Here is a 22865-nt window from a genome sequence, read left to right on the forward strand (position 1 = left end):
TTTGGAACTATATCAAGTTTGATCAATTGAACTTCACATTTATATATATATACATATATGTTTTATATTAATATCTATTGCAATATCACGATTTGGCACTACAGGCATACCCCGCTTTAAGTACACTCACTTTAAGTACACTCGCGAGTAAGTACATATCGCCCAATAGGCAAACGGCAGCTCACGCATGCGCCTGTCAGCACGTCCTGAACAGCAATACCGGCTCCCTACCTGTACCGAAGCTGTGCGCAAGCGGGGAGACTATAGAGCCTGTTACAAATGCGTTATTTACATCAGTTATGCTCGTATATAACGATTGCAGTACAGTACATGCATCAATAAGTGGGAAAAGGTAGTGCTTCACTTTAAGTACATTTTCGCTTTACATACATGCTCCGGTCCCATTGCGTATGTTAATGCGGGGTATGCCTGTATATAATATTGTTTATTTATTTAGATTAATTAGTAATATCATCACAGTTAATAAGTTATTTAATCATCTTTATTAACATTTATTCACATAATTTTTCAAATGTATCACTTTAATCACTAACTATTTAGCGCTACTCTTTGTGTGTGTTGTTTGATATATATATATATACACACACACACACAGTGGTCGACAAATCACCAAAAAATCTACTCGCCACACCCCCCTGAGGAAGGTCCTGCCAGGACCGAAACGTTGGGTTTATAGTGTGCTGTTTTGTAACTGCTAATACATGTCTTTTTGCTTTATCTGAGTGTTGCTGCTTTTGTGCCTTCTCTTATGGGAAGACAGGGTTTCTATATTGATTTCTATGGAGCATGCACCTTGACTTTACATTTGTTGCTTGGAGTGCTGGCTGCTGCTTTTTGTTATATATATATATATATATATATATATATATATATATATATACATATACACACACACACACACACACACACACACAGTGGTCGACAAATCACCAAAAAATCTACTCGCCACCTAGTACCACACGTGTGCTGCTTGGGCCAATAGGAGCTCGCCACAATGTTAAATCCACTCGCCCGGGGTGTGCAAATGTATAGGTTTGTTGAACACTGTATATATATATATATATATATATATATATATATATATATATATATATATATATATAGCAATTGGAAATATTCCTGTATGCTCATTTGCATGTCTTAGACAGGTCTGCAACCCCGCCTTTCACCATTATTACCCCGCACACAGTGCTTCCACTGCAGCAAGGGATTCTGGGAAATGACATGCATATGAGTATACAGTGCCACCTTTTGCTTCAAAACGATATATATATGTAGCCCTTTTTCTGAACCCTCCCAAAGGAACTACTGGTCGCTGTACAACACCTGCGGCTCCAGGAGATCTGAGCCTCCGCTAGCTGGGAGCCTTACCTTTCCTTAGCGCAGCGCCTCCACTTACCCAGGATCCCCGTGATGTGAGATTCCCCATGGCAAGAAATACATACACACATATGTGATGCAACCAACTTTACTGTATATGATAATGCATGGCAACCTTATCACTGTAACATGCATTTAGCAATAACACTTATCATACTTATACTCTAACGGTATAACTTTAGTGGCTGCCCCCTCTTCGGGGCAACGTCTCCGTCCCCTCACCGCGTGCCCCACACATGTGTCCATATATTGTATATTGGTATAGGCTCAGTTCTTTAGCCACTCGCTCAGTGTCCCTAAAGAGTTACGCCTAAGGCGGGATCAGCGCCTGTTGACCGGTGTTGGTGCACTTGATGATATAATACCTTCCGGTCAGACCGGCAACAACTTCACAAAGGGTCAGACGCCTCCAACACGCAGCCTCCAGATATCACGGTATCCAGCCGTCTGGTCCCAGGTGACTGCAACCGCCGCAACTCTGTGCTTTGTCCCTAACTGGTACTCAGTAAGGGGTGATGCTCGCTCTCACTATAAGCCGTCCCTACAGCACAGCAACCTTGAATGGCTTTAGGGGAAACTCCTAGGGCCTGCGGGGTAGCCTATCCTATGCAGGTGGGTCACTGACCCCCTGCACCCACACTACCTCTCCCTTCACCTCCCGGATCCCCTCTCACTAACTTCTCCCTAACCTCTGCAGCAAACACACTGCACACACACTCAACCTGCAGCAACCCACTGTACTGCACACACGGTGCCTACTTGTCAGCGCTCACAGCACTACCAGCCGTGACACTGACAAACCTGCACCCTCACACACCTAAGGGCAGAGTCCCTAACCTGGGGCTGTCCCTCAGTACTACCCACTACCCTAACAGGGATTGGGGCCTGCCTGGGACTTGGGGATCCTTACCTGGTGCGGGAGCCACTTGCTCCTTGCACCCTTCCGTCCCCTTCCTGCTCCCAGCTCCAACTCCTGTTAGTGACAGAGCCCCTATCCTTAGGCTATCACTGGCAGCACTTACTCCACTGGGCGACTCAGAGCTATCTTGGGCCTTGGGGGCTGCTGGCCTAGTGTAGGGAGTCACTGACTCCTGCACCCTACCTCCTTCCCTTGGCTGCTCCTGGGTCTGACTGACCTGCGTGCTCCAAGCCCGCGAAATGTATCCTTTCTCCCTGCCTGGGAATCCTTGGCCCTCATTGGCCACTATCAGGCACCTGGTGCCTGCCTCGCTAGGCCCTATGGGAATTGTAGTCCCGTGGGACCTGTCTGTGCATTGGGGCCGCGTGCGCACTTGCCCTGCGCATGCGCGAACCCCTAATGGCCGCCGCAACCTTTTCCTCTGCTTCCCTGCACTCGCGCGACTTCTCCCTAGCTCCCGAGTACCTTCTGCGCATGCGCGATCTGTCTGGGGCCTTCCCTGTGCCTGCTTGCCGTTGCGCATGCGCGAACTATTGCGCAATGGCGGCGCCCTGTTCCCCGAGCCGCCGGGACCTCGGCAACGCGATCGCGGCCCTAACAACGGGCCGCTCGCGTCCCCAGCAACCGCCCGCATCAGGGAACAGCGCACGGCTCCCTGCACTAGCCCCCACCCTCGCATTCTGCCGGCGGGTCCGTCGCTGGCTCCGGCGGCACCCGCGATCGCTCGGCACGCTACAGAGAGGGACAAGGAGTGAAAAATAAGACCATGGCTACATATATATATATATATATATATATATATATATATATATATATAATTATAATACAGTGCTTGGATTACAGGGAAAAGTATTACACATACAGTTACAATAAAATGCCGAACAGTTTCTCAAAATAAAAAGGATATAACATTAAAAAAAACGCTATACATAACCCTGTGACATATATTTTCTCCCAGAGAGGTCACTGGTACAGAAGATGAGATTTCCCGTATTGGTCCGAAATACACTTCTGTAGACATCTGATTTTTCATAATCTTTGCCCAGACTTTCCGTCCAATTTTCCCCATTGCCCCAACCTAAGCCCACCCCCATCATAAATGAGCTGTGAGATTGAAAGTGTTGTGACAGAGACAAAACATCACATTTTCTTTGAAGTTGACAAAGTCCAGTCTGCTTATTGTTTACAAGCTTCTAAACAACAGTGTCACTTGAGTGGGCTATCCTGGATAGGACCCCCCCCCCCCCCTCAATTAAGTCTCTTTGAAGCTCAGCACCGAACCATGAAGGGTCCTGGCCTGTTACAAACCCAGATATAGTGTATATATAGATATATATTTTCTTTAACTATGCATGCAATGTATTGTATATAATGTATACCCAGCTCACTTATGTAACTGTATTTGTAACCATGTATTATTTGTCATTTTAACTCTATGCCCAGGACATACTTGAAAACGAGAGGTAACTCTCAATGTATTACTTCCTGGTAACACATTTTATAAATACATTTGCAAACTTCAAACTGTAGCTCATTATCCCCTGAAGCACCAGATGGATTAAAATACATAATACCTGATAACATTATCATGACAGGGAGCCATGGCACTCTGACATCCCATTACTGAGGGGAGGGAGGAGCGAGCGGACAACCCTCACAGGGAGGGGGGAGAGCTGTCTCATTGGGAGCCATGGCACTCTGACATCCATTACTGAAATGTAGTTTTGAGGTGACACAGTTGTGTGTTGGGGGTCAGTACTGGAGATGTAGTGTTGGGGTGACAGTTGTGTGTTGTGGGTCAGTATTGGAGATGTAGTGTTGGGCTGACAGTTGTGTGTTGGGGGTCAGTTCTGGAGATGTAGTGGTGGGGTGACACAGTTGTGTGTTGGGGATCAGTACTAGAGATGTAGTGTTGGGGGTCGGTACTGGAGATGTAATGTTGGGGTGACACAGTTGTGTGTTGGGGTCAGTTCTGGAGATGTAGTGTTGGGGTGACACAGTTGTGTGTTGGGGATCAGTACTGGAGATGTAATGTTGGGGTGACACAGTTGTGTGTTGGGGATCAGTACTGGAGATGTAATGTTGGGGTGACAGTTGTGTGTTGGGGATCAGTACTGGAGATGTAATGTTGGGGTGACACAGTTGTGTTGGGGATTAGTACTGGAGATGTAATGTTGGGGTGACAGTTGTGTGTTGTGGATCAGTACTGGAGATGTAGTGTTGGGGTGACAGTTGTGGTTGGGGGTCAGTATTGGAGATGTAATGTTGGGGTGACAGTTGTGTGTTGGGGGTCAGTACTGGAGATGTAATGTTGGGGTGACAGTTGTGTGTTGGGGGTCAGTACTGGAGATGTAGTGTTGGGGTGACAGTTGTGTGTTGGGGGTCAGTATTGGAGATGTAATGTTGGGATGACACAGTTGTGTGTCAGTATTAGAGATGTAGTGTTGGGGTGACACAGTTATGTGTTGGGGATCGGTACTGCAGGTGTAGTGTTGGGGTGACACAGTTGTGTCTTTGGGGTCAGTACTGGAGATGTAGTGTTGGGGTGACACAGTTGTGTGTTGGGGATCAGTATTGGAGATGTAATGTTGGGATGACACAGTTGTGTGTTGATCAGTACTGGAGATGTAATGTTGGGGTGACACAGTTGTGTGTTGGGGGTCAGTACTGGAGATGTAATGTTGGGGTGACAAAAGGCTTTTTGGGGTATAAAACGCTTTTATTCGGTTGCCCTGCATACAGTGTACACAGCACTGTGCATCATGGGATACAGACACACTGGAGGTGTGCTCCACTCTGCCCCGAAGAGCTCACCGTCTGCTCCGGCAGGGTGTCAGCATTGGCAAGCCGTGTGCCCCTCTTTGCCATATTGGGGTATTATTTTTCATGCCCACTGCTGGGTTCCCTTAATCCAGTCTCTTCACCCCGGTAGCTCCTTCTCTCCCACCCCCAGCAGGGGCTTTCCTCCCCCCTCCCCAGCAGCTCCTTCTCTCTCCCCCCCCATCCCTCCCTAGCAGCCTCTTTTCTCCCACCCCTCCCCGGCAGCCTCTTCTTTCTCTCCCCCCACCCCCTCCCTGGCAGCATCGTTTCTCCTCCCCCCCGCCTGGCAGCCTCTTTTCTCCTCCCCCCCCCCCCCCCCGGCAGCCTCTTTTCTCCCCCCCCCCCCACGCGGCAGCCTCTTCTCTCCCCCCCCCCGCCCGGCAGCCTCTTTTCTCCTCCCCCCCCCCTCCCCTGCAGCCCCTTCTCTCTCTCCCCCCCTCCCTCCCTGGCAGCATCTTCTCTCCCACCCCCTGCAGTCTCTTTTCTACCCCCTCCCCGGAAGCCTCTTTTCTCCCCTCCCCCCCTACCCGGCAGCCTCTTTTCTCCCCCCCCCTACCAGGCAGCCTCTTTTCTCCCCCCCCTTACCAGGCAGCCTCTTTTCTCCTCCCCCTACCAGGCAGCCTCTTTTCTCCCCCCCCCTTACCAGGCAGCCTCTTTTCCCCCCCCCCCCTACCAGGCAGCCTCTTTTCTCCCCCACCCCCCACCTAGCAGCCTCTTTTCTCCCACCCCTCCCCGGCAGCCTCTTCTTTCTCTCCCCCCACCCCCTCCCTGGCAGCATCGTTTCTCCTCCCCCCCCGCCCGGCAGCCTCTTTTCTCCCCCCCCCCCACGCGGCAGCCTCTTTTCTCCCCCCCCCCCCCCACGCGGCAGCCTCTTTTCTCCCCCCCCCCCTTACCAGGCAGCCTCTTTTCTCCCCCCCCCTACCAGGCAGCCTCTTTTCTCCCCCCCCCCTTACCAGGCAGCCTCTTTTCTCCCCCACCCCCCACCTAGCAGCCTCTTTTCTCCCACCCCTCCCCGGCAGCCTCTTCTTTCTCTCCCCCCACCCCCTCCCTGGCAGCATCGTTTCTCCTCCCCCCCGCCCGGCAGCCTCTTTTCTCCTCCCCCCCCCCCCGGCAGCCTCTTTTCTCCCCCCCCCCACGCGGCAGCCTCTTTTCTCCCCCCCCCCCCACCCGGCAGCCTCTTTTCTCCCCCCCCCCCCCACCCGGCAGCTTCTTTTCTCTCCCCCCCTCCCCAGCAGCCTCTTTTCTCTCCCCCCCCCCCTCCCCGGCAGCCCCTTCTCTCTCTCCCCCCCCCCTCCCTCCCTGGCAGCATCTTCTCTCCCACCCCCCGCAGTCTCTTTTCTACCCCCTCCCCGGAAGCCTCTTTTCTCCCCTCCCCCTCCTACCCGGCAGCCTCTTTTCTCCCCCCCCCTACCAGGCAGCCTCTTTTCTCCCCCCCCCCTTACCTGGCAGCCTCTTTTCTCCCCCACCCCCCACCTAGCAGCCTCTTTTCTCGCCCCCCCCTCCCTCCCTGGCAGCCCCTTCTCTCCCACCCCCCTCCCTCCCTCCCTGGCAGCCTCTTCTCTCCCACCCCCCTCCCTCCCTGGCAACATCTTCTCTCCTCCCACCCCCCGCAGCCTCTTTTCCCTCCCTCTCCCCGGCAGCCTCTTTTCTTCCCTCCCCCTCCCTGGCAGCCCCTTCTCTCTCTTCACCCCACCCCCTCCCTGGCTGCATCTTCTCCCCCCCCCCCACTCGGCCGCCTCTTTTCTCCCCCCCCCCCACTCGGCCGCCTCTTTTCTCCCCCCCCCCCACCGGCAGCCTCTTTCCCCCCCCCCACCCGGCAGCCTCTTTTCTCCCCCCCCCCCCCCACCAGGCAGCCTCTTTTCTCCCCACCCCTTCCCAGCAGACTCCTTTCTCCCCCCCCACCCCTCCCTAGCAGCCTCTTCTCTCTCCCCCCTCCCCCCCGGCAGCCTCTTTTCTCTCCCCCCCCCCCCCCTCCTCCGGCAGCCTTTTCTCTCCCCCCCCTCCTCCGGCAGCCTTTTCTCTCCCCCCCACCTCCCCGGCAGGCTCTTCTCTTCAAAACCCCACCCCATGGCAGCCTCTTCTCTCTCCCTTACTCCCCCTCTCCCTGGCAGCCTCTCTTCTTTTCCCTCCCCCGGCAGCCTCTTTTCTCCTCCCCCCCCCACCAGGCAGCCTCTTTTCTTCCCCCCCCCCCCCCCACCCGGCAGCCTCTTTTCTCCCCCCCCCCCCCCACCAGGCAGCCTCTTTTCTTCCCCCCCCCCCCCCACCCGGCAGCCTCTTTTCTCCCCCCCCCCACCAGGCAGCCTCTTTTCTCCCCCCCCCCCCCCCACCAGGCAGCCTCTTTTCTTCCCCCCCCCCCCACCCGGCAGCCTCTTTTCTCCCCCCCCCCACCAGGCAGCCTCTTTTCTTCCCCCCCCCCCCCCACCCGGCAGCCTCTTTTCTCCCCCCCCCACCAGGCAGCCTCTTTTTATTTTTTTTATTTACTTACAATTTTTATTAATCATTTTTTCAAAAATAAAAAAAAAGGGGGTACAGAAAGAAAAAATGAGGGGGGAAATACAACGGTACAGTGTTTCAAATAATCTGGTGTTTACACATTAGGGGGGGGATGAGGGGGGAAGGGGACAGCATTTGAAACCATATAACATAGTAAATAATAGGGTAAATACAACATAAACCACTCCGTTCAAAATAACCTAATCTAAATATGGGGATATACCTGCATGTCAGAACCAGGGAGCCCGAGCTCCCGGCAGCCTCTTTTCTCTCCCCCCCCGGGCAGTCTCCTCTCCACTCCTCGGCGGCCCCCCTAACGGTGACATTGCTGGCACGCTGGCTTCTTGCTCCCATACCCGTGACAGTCCGGCCCGACACACTGGCAGCAGCCGTTGTGGAACCAGCGGTACTGGCCCGATCCCACGGACTCGCACGCCTGCCGGCATCGGCTCATGGACATGCAGGGGTTAAAGTACAGCACCGTGCAGAGAGAGGACACGTTCCCTGAGGCAGGAGGACTCCGAGCTGTGCGAGGGGGAGAAGAAAGAGAGAGGCCCAGGTTACAAAATGATGCTCAGCCAATGGAGCTCTACCCCCTTACCTTAGCTCCACCTCCTTACTGAAGCTCCACCTCCATACTGAAGCCACACCCCCTCACTGGAGCTCCACCTCCTTACTGAAACTCCACCTCCATACTGAAGCCACACCCCTCACTGGAGCTCCACCTCCTTACTGAAGCTCCACCTCCATACTGAAGCCACACCCCCTCACTGGAGCTCCACCTCCTTACTGAAGCTCCACCTCCATACTGAAGCCACACCCCTCACTGGAGCTCCACCTGCTTACTGGAGCTCCACCTCCTTACAGAAGTTCTATCTCCATACTGAAGCTCCACCCCCTTACTGAAGCTCCACCCCCTTACTGAAGCTCCACCTCCATACTGAAGCCCCACTCCCTTACTGAAGCTCCACCCCCTTACTGAAGCTCCATCCCCTTACTGAAGCTCCACCCCCTTACTGAAGCTCCACCCCCTTACTGAAGCTCCATCCCCTTACTGAAGCTCCACCTCCATACTGAAGCCCCACTCCCTTACTGAAGCTGCACCCCCTTACTGAAGCTCCACCTCCATACTGAAGCCCCACTCCCTTACTGAAGCTTCACCCCCTTACTGAAGCTCCACCTCCATACTGAAGCCCCACTCCCTTACTGAAGCTCCACCCTCTTACTTAAGTTCCATCTGATGGAAGCTCCACCCCTTTACTGAAGCTCCACCCCTTACTGAAGCCCCACCTCCTTACTGAAGCCCCACTCCCTTATTCAAGCTCCACCCTCTTACTTAAGTTCCACCTGATGGAAGCTCCACCCCTTTACTGAAGCTCCACCCCCTTACTGAAGCTCCACCTCCTTACTGAAGCTCCACCCCCTTACTGAAGCTCCACCTCCTTACTGAAGCTCCACCCCTTTACTGAAGCTCCACCCCCTTACTGAAGCTCTGCCCTCTTACTGATGCTCCACCCCCTTACTGAAGCTCCACCTCCTTACTGAAGCTCCACCTCCTTACTGAAGCTCTGCCCTCTTACTGAAGCTCCACCTCCTTATGGAAGTTCCACCTCCTTGCTGAAGCTCCACCTCCTTACTGAAGCTCTGCCCTCTTACTGATGCTCCACCTCCTTATGGAAGTTCCACCTCCTTGCTGAAGCTCCACCTGCTTAGTGAAGCTCCACCCCCTGCATGCTGGTTATAGAGGAAAGGACCCCCCTCTGTGCTGCGGGGATGAGACCGGGCCCCTAAACTCGCCGGGATGGGAGTACCAGCCCTCCCCCTGGTAATACATGTGCAGCGAGAGCAGTACTCACAGACCCCCGTGTGAGCCCCCAGCAGCACGTGGTCCGTGTGCGTGAGCTGCGCCAGCTCCTCGGACATGGGCAGCTCCTCCACCTTCCATGCGGGTGCCGAGTCTCTTTCCTGCATGCCACTCAGAGCCTGGAACAAAGAGGGCACCGGGGAGGGGAGGCCCCCCAGTGAGCTCCGGCGGGCGGGAGGCTTGCCGGCACCTCTGTCCTTCCTGCACAACCCTGGGGGGGGGGCACAGAGAGGCTGGTCACACGCATGTTACTCTGCAACACTATAGATTGCGGCATATTTCTTACACACATAAATTTGCTTACCTCCGCGGGTTGTTATTGTACCTGCAGTGGTGCCGAATGGACATACTCACCCACGCAGTTGCAGCACTGGTCCCACGCGGTGCCCAAGCACCGGGTACACTCCCGGCAGCACGGGCAGTCCCCAGCCGTCACCTGGCACTGACACAGCTCCTACAGGAGAAGCACAGGCCGAAGCACACCGTGACGGGCCGTATTCACTAAGCAGTGCTAAGCCTTAGGACCCATTTACTTGATTTGGCTGGAAGGTGCCGTACGGCTTAGCACTGTGAGTAATATGGCCCCATTGGGCTCATTTTAATACTGCCATGATATATGTGAGCCAGGGAATTTATACGTGAACCCAGGGGAATTTACACATGAAGCCCAGGGAATTTGCACATCATCTGAGGTAATTTACACATGTAATGCCCTAAAGGAGGCAGAGACTTTGCAAGAGCTGAGCTGCTCATGGAACCTTCGGAGGAGCAGCATGGAGCCTTCAGAGGAGCAGCATTGAACCTCTGGAGGAGCCGCATGGAACCTCTGGAGGAGCCGCATGGAACTTTCAGAGGAGCAGCATAAAACCTTCGTAGGAGCCGCATGGAACTTTCAGAGGAGCAGCATAGAACCTTCGTAGGAACCACATGGAACTTTCAGAGGAGCAGCATTGAACCTCTGGAGGAGCCGCATGGAACTTTCAGAGGAGCCGCATGGAACTTTGAGAGGAGCCGCATAGAACCTCTGGAGGAGCCGCATGGAACTTTCAGAGGAGCAGCATAGAACCTTCGTAGGAGCCGCATGGAACCTCTGGAGGAGCCGCATGGAACTTTCAGAGGAGCCGCATGGAACTTTCAGAGGAGCAGCATAGAACCTTCGTAGGAGCCGCATGGAACCTCTGGAGGAGCCGCATGGAACTTTCAGAGGAGCCGCATGGAACTTTCAGAGGAGCCGCATGGAACTTTCAGAGGAGCAGCATAGAACCTTCGTAGGAGCCGCATGGAACCTCTGGAGGAGCCGCATGGAACTTTCAGAGGAGCCGCATGGAACTTTCAGAGGAGCCGCATGGAACCTCTGGGGGAGCCGCATGGAACTGTCAGTGTAGCCACATGGAACCTCTGGAGGATCCGCATGGAACCTCTGGGGGAGCCGCATGGAACCTCTGGGGGAGCCGCATGGAACTGTCAGTGTAGCCGCATGGAACCTCTGGGGGAGCCGCATGGAACTTTCAGAGGAGCCACATAGAATCTTCGTAGGTATATATATTGACGATTTGATTTTCATTTGGAAGGGGGATGAAATTTCACTATTTTCTTTTATTGATTACCTTAACAACAACACTCACAATATTAAGTTTACTTTTGAGCACCACATCAATCACATTCATTTTTTGGATTTATTCCTGTATATTGACGGCAATATGACAATACAATCTGACATTTATAGGAAGCAGAATTCCAGAAATACACTTTTATGCGCGCAAAGTTCCCATCCACGGTCTTTAGTCAAAAACATTCCAGGGGCTCAATTCATCAGATTGAAAAAACTTTGCTCAGATAATGAGGTGTTTTTATCTCGAGCCAAGGAGATGTCAGACAGATTTCTGGCAAGAGGTTATTCGATTAAGGACATATCAGCAGCGTTTGCCAAGGCAGACACTATAGATAGACGTACACTCGTTTGCAAGAAAAATAGGAATTACATCTCTAAAAGAGAGAAAGAGTTATCATCAAGATCTGACAACACCAAAAGTCCATTCTTTATTAGTACATTCAATTCCCAGTCTCAACAAATCTGTAACATTATATCCAAGCATTGGCACACATTGTTATTAGATAAAGATATTAGCCCCATTGTACAACATGGACCTAGATTCACTTACCGGAAAGCCAAGACATTGGCCTTTCATTTATCTCCTAGTATGTTTACTTCTAAGTCCAAGTTTCCGAACATCAAAAACATTCCCAAAGGTTTTTTTTCGATGTGGCAGATGTTCCATGTGCCAGTATACATCCCAAAATTAAATACATCACATATAATGACAACCCTAGAAAATATTACATCAAGAATTTTCTTAATTGCAATATTAGTTTCGTCATTTATGTTCTTTTTTGTGGTTGTGGGCACAAATACGTGGGTCGCACCACAAGACCGCTTAGAATAAGAATAGCCGAGCATGTACGTTTAATCAAAAAAAGAGATCTAAACCATCCAGTACCTAGACATTTTTCACAATGTTCCAAAGGTGGTATTAACAACTTTTCTTTTTCAGCAATAGAACATATACCTTGCCACCCTAGGGGTGGAAACAGGGAGAATGTTCTGAACAAACAAGAGATGTATTGGATATACACTCTCAACACTCTCCACGCACATGGCATTAACCTTGATTGGGAGCTAAAACACTTCCTTCAGGGTTGAGTGGTTGGGGAGTCTTGGGAGTGTGTCTCCATACATCTCAATACATATTATATATCCATCGTTGTTGTCTATATATGCTCGGCTATCAGTACATTATATTTTGTGACATAATTTACATAATTTACATACAATTTGTACCCGAGGTTATGCATATATCCTTTCATTATAGCATATTTATTGTACTTTATTATATTGACATCATATGTTATAACTTACCTGTACTGTAACATGTACATCGCCATCTTTGGATGGGGTGTGAATATATAATGCATTTTATTTGTCTATTAGTTCAAAATACAATTTTCACTCCATATACTTCCCCTATGGGTTAAGATACCATCTAGTGCAATTCATTACTTTTATATTTATGTTGCTTTACATCACTCACAGTTGTTTTTAACATTATTTTTAATCGTTTGTATGTTGTTACATGTTTATCACCTTATTATGTGTTGCCATACAGCACATCTTGCAGGCAAGTTCGTTTTTCACATGAGGTTTCAATCTGATTGATTGATTGATTAAGTGCTTTTCACTGTGTGAATATATTTTTAGCCAATAGGAAAGAAGGACTTGCCTACTTAAGATGTTCCTGTAGAGAGTTTATTCACTCTTTGATAAAGTCCCAGGATGGGACGAAACGCGTCAGAGGTCTCTCTGTGATGTACAGCACCATTGGTTAACAAAGCTGATTTTAATCTTCTTTTTGGCTGAAGTTCCATCCACGCAGTGACCGCCTACATTTCATCTACTTTTTTTAGAACCTTCGTAGGAGCCGCATGAAACTTTCAGAGGAGCCGCATGGAACCTCCTGGGGGAGCCGCATGGAACTTTCAGAGGAGCAGCATGGAACCTTCGTAGGAGCCGCATGGAACTTTCAGAGGAGCCGCATGGAACTTTCAGAGGAGCAGCATGGAACCTCTGGAGGAGCCGCATGGAACTTTCAGAGGAGCCGCATGGAACTTTCAGAGGAGCAGCGTAGAACCTTCGTAGGAGCCGCATGGAATCTTCGTAGGAGCCGCATGGAATCTCTGGAGGAGCCGCATGGAACTTTCAGAGGAGCCGCATGGAACCTCTGGGGGAGCCGCATGGAACTGTCAGTGTAGCCGCATGGAACCTCTGGGGGAGCCGCATGGAACTTTCAGGGGAGCCGCATGGAACCTCTGGGGGATCCGCATGGAACCTCTGGGGGAGCCGCATGGAACTTTCAGGGGAGCCGCATGGAACCTCTGGGGGATCCGCATGGAACCTCTGGGGGAGCCGCATGGAACTTTCAGGGGAGCCGCATGGAACCTCTGGGGGAGCCGCATGGAACTTTCAGAGGAGCCGCATGGAACTTTCAGAGGAGCCGCATGGAACCTCTGGGGGAGCCGCATGGAACTGTCAGTGTAGCCACATGGAACCTCTAGAGGATCCGCATGCAACTTTCAGAGGAGCCGCATGGAACTTTCAGAGGAGCCGCATGGAACCTCTGGAGGAGCCGCATGGAACCTCTGGGGGAGCCGCATGGAATTTTCAGAGGAGCCGCATGGAACCTCTGGAGGAGCCGCATGGAACCTCTGGGGGAGCCGCATGGAACCTCTGGAGGAGCCGCATGGAACCTCTGGGGAGCCGCATGGAACCTCTGGGGGAGCCGCATGGAACTTTCAGAGGAGCCACATGGAACCTCTGGAGGAGCCGCATGGAACTTTCAGAGGAGCCACATGGAACCTCTGGGGGAGCCGCATGGAACTTTCAGAGGAGCCACATGGAACCTCTGGAGGAGCCAGTGCTGGGTTCTTGGGAGGGGAGCTGGCATTTTGAATAGAGTTGAAGTGTCAGTTGAAGAGGCACCCCGAAGAGAAGCAGGAGTCAACAAACCCCCCCCCCCAAAAAAAAGGGGTAGTGTAGTGCTAACAAGTGAATTATATACAATAAGTGTAAAGACCCAAATAATCACAAATTAGTGAAAGGCGGCTGCCCCAAAAAATATATATGGCTGACTAGCTGTGCCAATATAGACTGTGCAAAACCAAAAATATATATATTTGGCGTCTGATATTAAAGTCCTGGTACTAGTACCATACAGATATGATATACAGCCGTTAGATGATAGTAGAAGACTAATGTCCTGGTTGCTCCAAATGGTTGTATATCATATTTGTATGGTACTAGTACCAGGGGTTAATAACCCGCAACCCAAAGATTGGCAGGAGTCAATAACCCACAACCCGTGAGAGGCAGGAGTCAATAACCCACACCCCGTGAGAGGCAAAAGTCAATAACCCACAACCCGTGAGAGGCAGGAGTCAATAACCCACAACCCGTGAGAGGCAGGAGTCAATAACCCACAACCCGTGAGAGGCAGGAGTCAATAACCCACAACCCGTGAGAGGCAGAAGTCAATAACCCACAACCCGTGAGAGGCAGGAGTCAATAACCCACACCCCATGAGAGGCAGGAGTCAATAACCCACAACCCGTGAGGCAGGAGTCAATAACCCACACCCCGTGAGAGGCAGGAGTCAATAACCCACAACCCGTAAGGAGCAGGAGTCAATAACCCACAACCCGTGAGAGGCAGGAGTCAATAACCCACAACCCGTGAGAGGCAGGAGTCAATAACCCACAACCCGTGAGAGGCAGGAGTCAATAACCCACAACCCTTGAGAGGTAGGAGTCAATAACCCACAACCCGTGAGAGGCAGGAGTCAATAACCCACAACCCGTGAGAGGCAGGAGTCAATAACCCACAACCCGTGAGAGGCAGGAGTCAATAACTCACAACCCGTGAGAGGCAGGAGTCAATAACCCACAACCCGTGAGAGGCAGGAATCAATAACCCACAACCCGTGAGAGGCAGGAGTCAATAACCCATACAGTAGAGGAGCAATACTTCTGATATATATATCAACGCAGTTTGTTAAATAATTAAATATATATATGCGTATATATATATATATATATGGTTGTAGAGGTATATATATACATGTGTGTAGAGGTATCAGTACCGTGTTAGCCGAGCTTCAATAATCAAAAAATAAATAGATGATACCGTTCTGTGGCTAACGAAATGCTTTTATTTGTGCGAGCTTTCGAGATACACTGATCTCTTCTTCCGGCGATGTTACAATGAATGAAGCAAGCAAAGGGTATACTGTAAACAGTGTCTATTGGAATGTTATCTGTGCTGGTCCTTCCCCCGGTGTGGATGTGTTTTATGGCTGGAGGTGTCAAAAGGTTCCTGAAAGCAAGTGATGAAAGAGTGTGTATGTGTATCAGTGTGAATTAACATGAATGGAGAGCCCACAGTATATACAGTGCTTTACAAAAGGTGTGTGTGGAGTGGGAGCGGATATAAATGGTGTGGGTGGGTGTGGAAATGTGAGAGTTAGTAGCATAACTAAAAGTGTGTGTGGATACTATGTGGTCCCTATTGGTGTATAGGGATGGAAAAACAAATTTATGCAACTGTTCGGGACACTTAGCAGTGGCCTAAACAGAGATCAAAATTTTATGAGTCATTACTGACACAAGTGAACTCTCTTCCCATGAGCGCTATAGGCCATGTCTGTACATACTGTGCTATATGTATGCACACACAGCTGTCTCTCACACATACTTATACTCCTTGTTTTTCCATCTCTATACACCAATAGGGACCACATAGTATCCACACACACTTTTAGTTATGCTACTAACTCTCACATTTCCACACCCACCCACACCATTTATATCCGCTCCCACTCCACACACACCTTTTGTAAAGCACTGTATACACTGTGGGCTCTCCATTCATGTTAATTCACACTGATACACATACACACTCTTTCATCACTTGCTTTCAGGAACCTTTTGACACCTCCAGCCATAAAACACATCCACACCGGGGGAAGGACCAGCACAGATAACATTCCAATAGACACTGTTTATAGTATAGCTTTTGCTTCATTCATTGTAACATCGCCGGAAGAAGAGATCAGTGTATCTCGAAAGCTCGCACAAATAAAAGCATTTCGTTGGCCACAGAACGGTATCATCTATTTATTTTTTGATTTTATATATATATATATATATATACATTCATCTTTAATTTGTGTCCTTAATGAAGAAACAAATTAATACGTATATAGTCCTTTCTGTAATGTACCTGGCTAAGCCTGGCTCCCCTCCTCGGGGTATAGGGGGCTGTCTGATTCTCTGACGCTGTCTCACTCTTACCACTCTGTCTGCTTTTCTAGTGAGGTTACCTCTCTCAGGCTGTCTGTCACTTCCTCAGCAGTCACACGGTCGCTGTATGTATGTATGTATGTATGTATGTCTCTGTCTCTTCCAGGGCGGCTCCCACAGAACCAACCTCCTTTACCAACTCCTTCCCCAACCACACGCCGGGTCCCCTCCCTCCCCAAAACTCGGGCGCCAACGAGAGCAGCGTCTCGGCTCAGGCAAAGTCTCTGCCTCCTCTAGGTCATTACAAGTGATCATAGGGGAATTTACATGTCCTTCATGAAACCAGGGGAATTTACATGGGATCCCAGGCGATTTGACATGGAATCCTAGGGAATTTACACGTGATCTCAGGAAATGTACACGTTATGACAGAGAATTGACATGTGAAACCAGGGAAGATACATGTAATCCTAGGGAACTGACGTCAGCCAAAGGAATTTACACATGAAACCAGGACATTTACATGTAATCAGGGAATTAACACGGAATCTGAGGAAATGCGCGCGTGATCCCAGGGGATAAACACATTGACCCCCTGGGAATTTACACATGATCGCACTGAATTTTCACGTGATAGCGCGGAAATTACATGTGGAACCAGGGGAATTTACACATGATCGGCGCACGGAATTTGCAATCTCGTACCTGTAGCAGACATTTGCTGACATCACTGGCGCACAGAGCTTTGTTACAGCCAATCACAGAGGAGGTTATAGAGCAGCATGTTGCAGCAAAGAGAAGCCTCACTGAATTCCACATTGTCACCTGCTTTACGTAGAGGCAGCTCCCACCCCTCAGATACCCTGTGACAGAGAGGACATGATGGTGGTCACAGTGGGATTATAAAGTCAACAGCATGGTCTCCGTCCATATCAACCGGATTAAATCAAATACATGGCATTCTGTCCTACAAATTCCTTCAAGGGACTGGAAGGCGTCTTCTCCAATAGTACCACTTAGTCATTGTGTGCCTAATATTAAAGGCATCGTAACGTTTTGGGAATGGAACCACTTCCCTTGGAATTTCCCCCTCAACAGTGGTTGGGTGCCAGTAGTACCCACGTGTGCCAAACATGACCAGAAAACCGTCCGTAAATGGCATGGCTTGAACGGTGGTTGGCGCCCGATTCTGCCACTTGGTAAACGGATGCTTTCCCCCCATAAATCACGCTGGCATAAACAAAATGTGATGGTGATATCACTGATAAGACGCCATGACATTGGCTAGATCCAACCGCACAGGTAAAACCACTGCCTACTTGGCCACTTGGGGAGACGGACACAACGATCGCATTTACTCAGGAAGCAGGAGGCCTGGCAGTGTTAATATTAAAAGGAATATTAAAGATGGTTGAAATATTAGGATGATTTTTTCAGACCCCTCTATATAAAGCTGGAAGGGGAGCATGTATACTTATATCGGTTTTCATCCCGAGAAACCGAGGCACAGGATACTATAAACCAGACGATCTGTATGTGGAGTAAAAATTAGGAAAGCCATACATGCAGTAATACAACAGACAGTAATAGCCATACACACAGTAACAGCCATACAACAGACAGTAATAGCCATACACACAGTAACAGCCATACAACAGACAGTAACCGCCATACAACATACAATAACCAACATACAGTAACAGTCATACAGACAGTAACAGCCATACAATATACAGTAACAGCCATACAACACACAGTAACAGCCATACAACACACAGTAACAGCCATACAACACACAGTAACAGCCATACAACACACAGTAACAGCCATACAACACACAGTAACAGTCATACAGACAGTAACAGCCATACAACACACAGTAATAGCCATACAACAGACAGTAATAGCCATACACACAGTAACAGCCATACAACATACAGTAACAGTCATACAACAGACAGTAACAGTCATACAGACAATAACAGCCATACAACATACAGTAACAGTCATACAACAGACATACTGACAATAACAGCCATACAACATACAGTAACAGTCATACAGACAGTAATGACCATACAACACACAGTAACAGCCATACAACAGAAAGTAACAGCCATACAGACAGTAACAGCCATACAACATACAGTAACAGCCATACAGACAGTAACAGCCATACAACACACAGTAACAGTCATACAACACACTGTAACAAACATACAACACACAGTAACAGTCATACAACAGACAGTAACAGCCAAACACACAGTAACAGCCGTACAACAGACAGTAACAGTCATACAACAGACATATAACATACAATAACAGTCATATAACACACAGTAACAGTCATACAACACACAGTAAGAGCCATACAACAGACAGAAACAGTCATACAACAGACATTAAAAGCCATACAACACACAGTAACAGCCATACAACACACAGTAATAGCCATACAACAGACAGTAACAGTCATACAACAGACATTAAAAGCCATACAACACACAGTAACAGCCATACAACAGAAAGTAACAGCCATACAGACAGTAACAGCCATACAACACACAGTAACAGTCATACAACACACTGTAACAAACATACAACACACAGTAACAGTCATACAACAGACAGTAACAGCCAAACACACAGTAACAGCCGTACAACAGACAGTAACAGTCATACAACAGACATATAACATACAATAACAGTCATACAACACACAGTAACAGCCATACAACACACAGTAATAGCCATACAACAGACAGTAACAGTCATACAACAGACATTAAAAGCCATACAACACACAGTAACAGCCATACAACACACAGTAATAGCCATACAACAGACAGTAACAGTCATACAGACAATACTGTAACAGTCATACAACAGACAGTAACAGCCATACAACATACAGTAACAGCCATACAACACACAGTAACAGCCATACAACATACAGTAGCAGTCATACAGACAGTAACAGCCATACAACACACAGTAATAGCCATACACACAGTAACAGCCATACAACAGACAGTAACAGCCATGCAACATACAGTAACAGTCATACAACAGACAGTAACAGTCATACAGACAATAACAGCCATACAACACACAGTAACAGCCATACAACAGACAGTAACCGCCATACAACATACAATAACCAACACACAGTAACAGTCATACAGACAATAACAGCCATACAATATACAGTAACAGCCATACAACAGACAGTAACAGCCATACAACATACAGTAACAGCCATACAACACACAGTAACAGTCATACAACATACAGTAACAGCCATACAACAGACAGTAACAGCCATACAATATACAGTAACAGCCATACAACACACAGTAACAGCCATACAACATACAGTAACAGCCATACAACACACAGTAACAGCCATACAACACACAGTAACAGCCATACAGCATACAGTAGCAGTCATACAGACAGTAACAGCCATACAACACACAGTAATAGCCATACAACAGACAGTAATAGCCATACACACAGTAACAGCCATACAACAGACAGTAACAGCCATACAACATACAGTAACAGTCATACAACAGACAGTAACAGTCATACAGACAATAACAGCCATACAACATACAGTAACAGTCATACAACAGACATACTGACAATAACAGCCATACAACATACAGTAACAGTCATACAACAGACATACTGACAATAACAGCCATACAACATACAGTAACAGTCATACAGACAATAATGACCATACAACACACAGTAACAGCCATACAACATACAGTAACAGCCACACAACATACAGTAACAGTCATACAACACACTGTAACAGTCATACAACAGAAAGTAACAGCCATACAACACACAGTAACAGCCATACAACAGAAAGTAACAGCCATACAGACAGTAACAGCCATACAACATACAGTAACAGTCATACAACACACTGTAACAAACATACAACACACAGTAACAGTCATACAACAGACAGTAACAGCCAAACACACAGTAACAGCCATACAACAGACAGTAACAGTCATACAACATACAATAACAGTCATATAACACACAGTAGCAGTCATACAACAGACATTAAAAGCCATACAACAGACAGTAACAGCCATACAACACACAGTAACAGCCATACAGACAGTAACAGCCATACAACACACAGTAACAGCCATACAGACAGTAACAGCCATACAACACACAGTAACAGCCATACAACACACAGTAACAGCCATACAACAGACAGTAACCGCCATACAACATACAGTAACCGCCATACAACAGACAGTAACAGTCATACAGACAATAACAGTCATACAACAGACAGTAACAGCCATACAACATACAGTAACAGCCATACAACACACAGTAACAGCCATACAACACACAGTAACAGTCATACAACACACAGTAACAGTCATACAACATACAGTAACAGTCATACAACAGAAAGTAACAGCCATACAACATACAGTAACAGTCATACAACACACTGTAACAGGCATACAACACACAGTAACAGCCATACAACATACAGTAACAGTCATACAACAGAAAGTAACAGCTGTACAACACACAGTAACAGTCATACAACAGAAAGTAACAGAAATACAACATACAGTAACAGCCATACAACACACTGTAACAGGCATACAACATACAGTAACAGCCATACAACAGACAGTAACAGTCACACAACACACTGTAACAGGCATACAACAGACAGTAACAGTCACACAGCAAAGCCATACAATACACAGTTACAGGCATACAACCCCATGTTTGCCATCGCGTCTCATCACCATACAGTACCTCCGAGCCTGTTTTGCTGTAGTGCCTGAAACTTGCATGTTATATCTCAAGTCTCCCACCTTTACCTCCTTCCATACCTTATTCTGTCTCATGCACTATTCTGTAGCTTGGGGTCCCTACCTCACTCCTCTTCTGCTCTTTTCCTGGGAGTCCGGGAGAGATGTCTGAGTGAAAGGAAGGAGCGAAGGGACTATGGAAGGAGGGGAAAAGGGGAGTGTGGAAGGAGGGAGAGAGAGGAGTGTGGAAGGAGGGATAGAGGGGTGTGTGTAAGGAGGGGGAGAGGGAAGTGTGGAAGGAGGGAGAGAGGGGAGTGTGGAAGGGGGAGAGAGGGGAGTGTGGAAGGGGGGAGAGATGTGTGTGCATGGGAGGGAGGGGGAAGAGGGGAGCTTCTTTGGAGAGGAAAAACAAGAAACATGTGGAAAAGATTAGTGTCTGGAAGCCAGCAAGAATGGAGGGGGGTGGGGGGCTGAGAGAGCTAATGGGAGAGGGTAACTAAATGAGGCAGTTAGGGTGAAAGATTGGACAGAGAGAATATAGACTGGGAACTCTGCAGTAAGAGAATGGTGGAGAGTCCATGGAACTAGTCTGGGACTCTGAGCACAATTATAAGTGTTGTCTCACATCTTCTACATTAGGGGGGAGAGGGGCTAATCTCCATGACCTGCCCCTAAAGGGACAGGTATCATGGAGGCGTATCCGGTGCTCTGCACCCTTTGCGCTCCCCACATCCCACTCATGGGGGGAGAAAACTTCATGCCTTTGGGCCATCTTCTCCCTCGGGCGCCTCTTCCATTGTTCATGGTCAGTACTATCTCCGAAGTCAAACATATCTGGGGCCAGTTTACCCGGGCCACTTTTCTTCTGCCGGGCGTGACCCGTTACTTCGGCACTGTACAGATTGGCCACTACAGTGCATCTTCTTACGGGCACATCATGGGCGGTTTCGTTCCTTACTTCGACCGTTCCACCTTCTTCCGCTCTTCATCAATAGTCCTCTTGAGTATCCTCCATGAGGGGGGCTATCATAACTGTGGGACCCTGCAGTTCTCGAGGGAGAGGTACTCTCCGTCTATTTTCTGTGTACTGTTGGGGGGACTCTCACTGGATGAAGCCCCGTCCATCTTACCCTCCCTTGTTGGGTCTTCTGATGGGTTACTTGCCTCTATCTCCACTCGCTGGTATGCCTTCAAGCTCAAGGGGTGAATGGTCAGCATCCTATCATAGTCATCTCCCCCAACCGCTTGACACCATTACGCCAGCGTACCGAAAATATTGGCATTTGTTCCGATTATGGCACCTGCTTATTCCCCCTCACGGGCTTCCGGGCATATTAACGCCACGACATTAAGAGGCCCCGACAACCCTGTAACTTCCTTTCGTGGTAAGGGTAGGCGGTTAATTTAAGAGATTTTAGTAGTTAGGGTAGGGGTGAATTTAATTGTTTTTAGTGGTTAGGATAAAGGATTAATTTAAGGCGTTTTAGTGGTTAGGGCAGGGGTTAATTTAAAGGGTTTTAGTGGTTAGTGTAGGGGTTAATTTAAATGGTTTTAGTGGTTAGGGTAGGGGTTAATTTAAGGGGTTTAGCAGTTAGGGTAGGGGGTTAATTTAAGGGGTTTAGCAGTTAGGGTAGGGGGTTAATTTAATTGGTTTTAGAGGTTCGGGTGGGTGTTAATTTAATCCCCCATACCAATGTAACAT

At 48.8% G+C, this 22865-nt stretch overlaps 1 protein-coding gene across 3 annotated transcripts; it reads right to left on the reverse strand.

Annotated features, from left to right (window-relative positions):
* Positions 1–7644: 7644 nt before the first annotated feature.
* LOC142465125 (twisted gastrulation protein homolog 1-like) lies at positions 7645–21484 on the reverse strand. Of its 3 annotated transcripts, none has more exons than XM_075569059.1 (5): positions 21168–21484; positions 17052–17209; positions 9852–9951; positions 9490–9708; positions 7645–8158 (listed from the first exon to the last, which is right to left on the reverse strand). In XM_075569059.1, exons 2-5 carry the CDS (start codon positions 17163–17165, stop codon positions 7947–7949), a joined length of 645 nt encoding a protein of 214 aa, XP_075425174.1. In that variant the 5' UTR covers positions 17166–17209; positions 21168–21484; the 3' UTR covers positions 7645–7946. The 3 variants fall into 3 exon arrangements, with proteins under 3 accessions (XP_075425174.1, XP_075425173.1, XP_075425172.1); XM_075569058.1 differs by having other exon boundaries at positions 21245–21483; XM_075569057.1 differs by having other exon boundaries at positions 21288–21481.
* Positions 21485–22865: the final 1381 nt, after the last annotated feature.

This window comes from Ascaphus truei, chromosome 13 (assembly GCF_040206685.1).
Source record: "Ascaphus truei isolate aAscTru1 chromosome 13, aAscTru1.hap1, whole genome shotgun sequence".
Classification (NCBI taxonomy): domain Eukaryota; kingdom Metazoa; phylum Chordata; class Amphibia; order Anura; family Ascaphidae; genus Ascaphus; species Ascaphus truei.

Coding starts and splice junctions, on each gene's coding strand:
- LOC142465125 (XM_075569059.1), bottom strand. CDS start 17,165: ATGTGGAATTCAGTGAGGCTTCTCTTTGCTGCAACATGCTGCTCTATA. Junction 9,709..9,851: donor CCAGTGCTGCAACTGCGTGG/GTGAGTATGTCC, acceptor CCCCCCCCCCAG/GGTTGTGCAGGAAGGACAGA. Junction 8,159..9,489: donor GGGGGCTCACACGGGGGTCT/GTGAGTACTGCT, acceptor CCCCTCGCACAG/CTCGGAGTCCTCCTGCCTCA.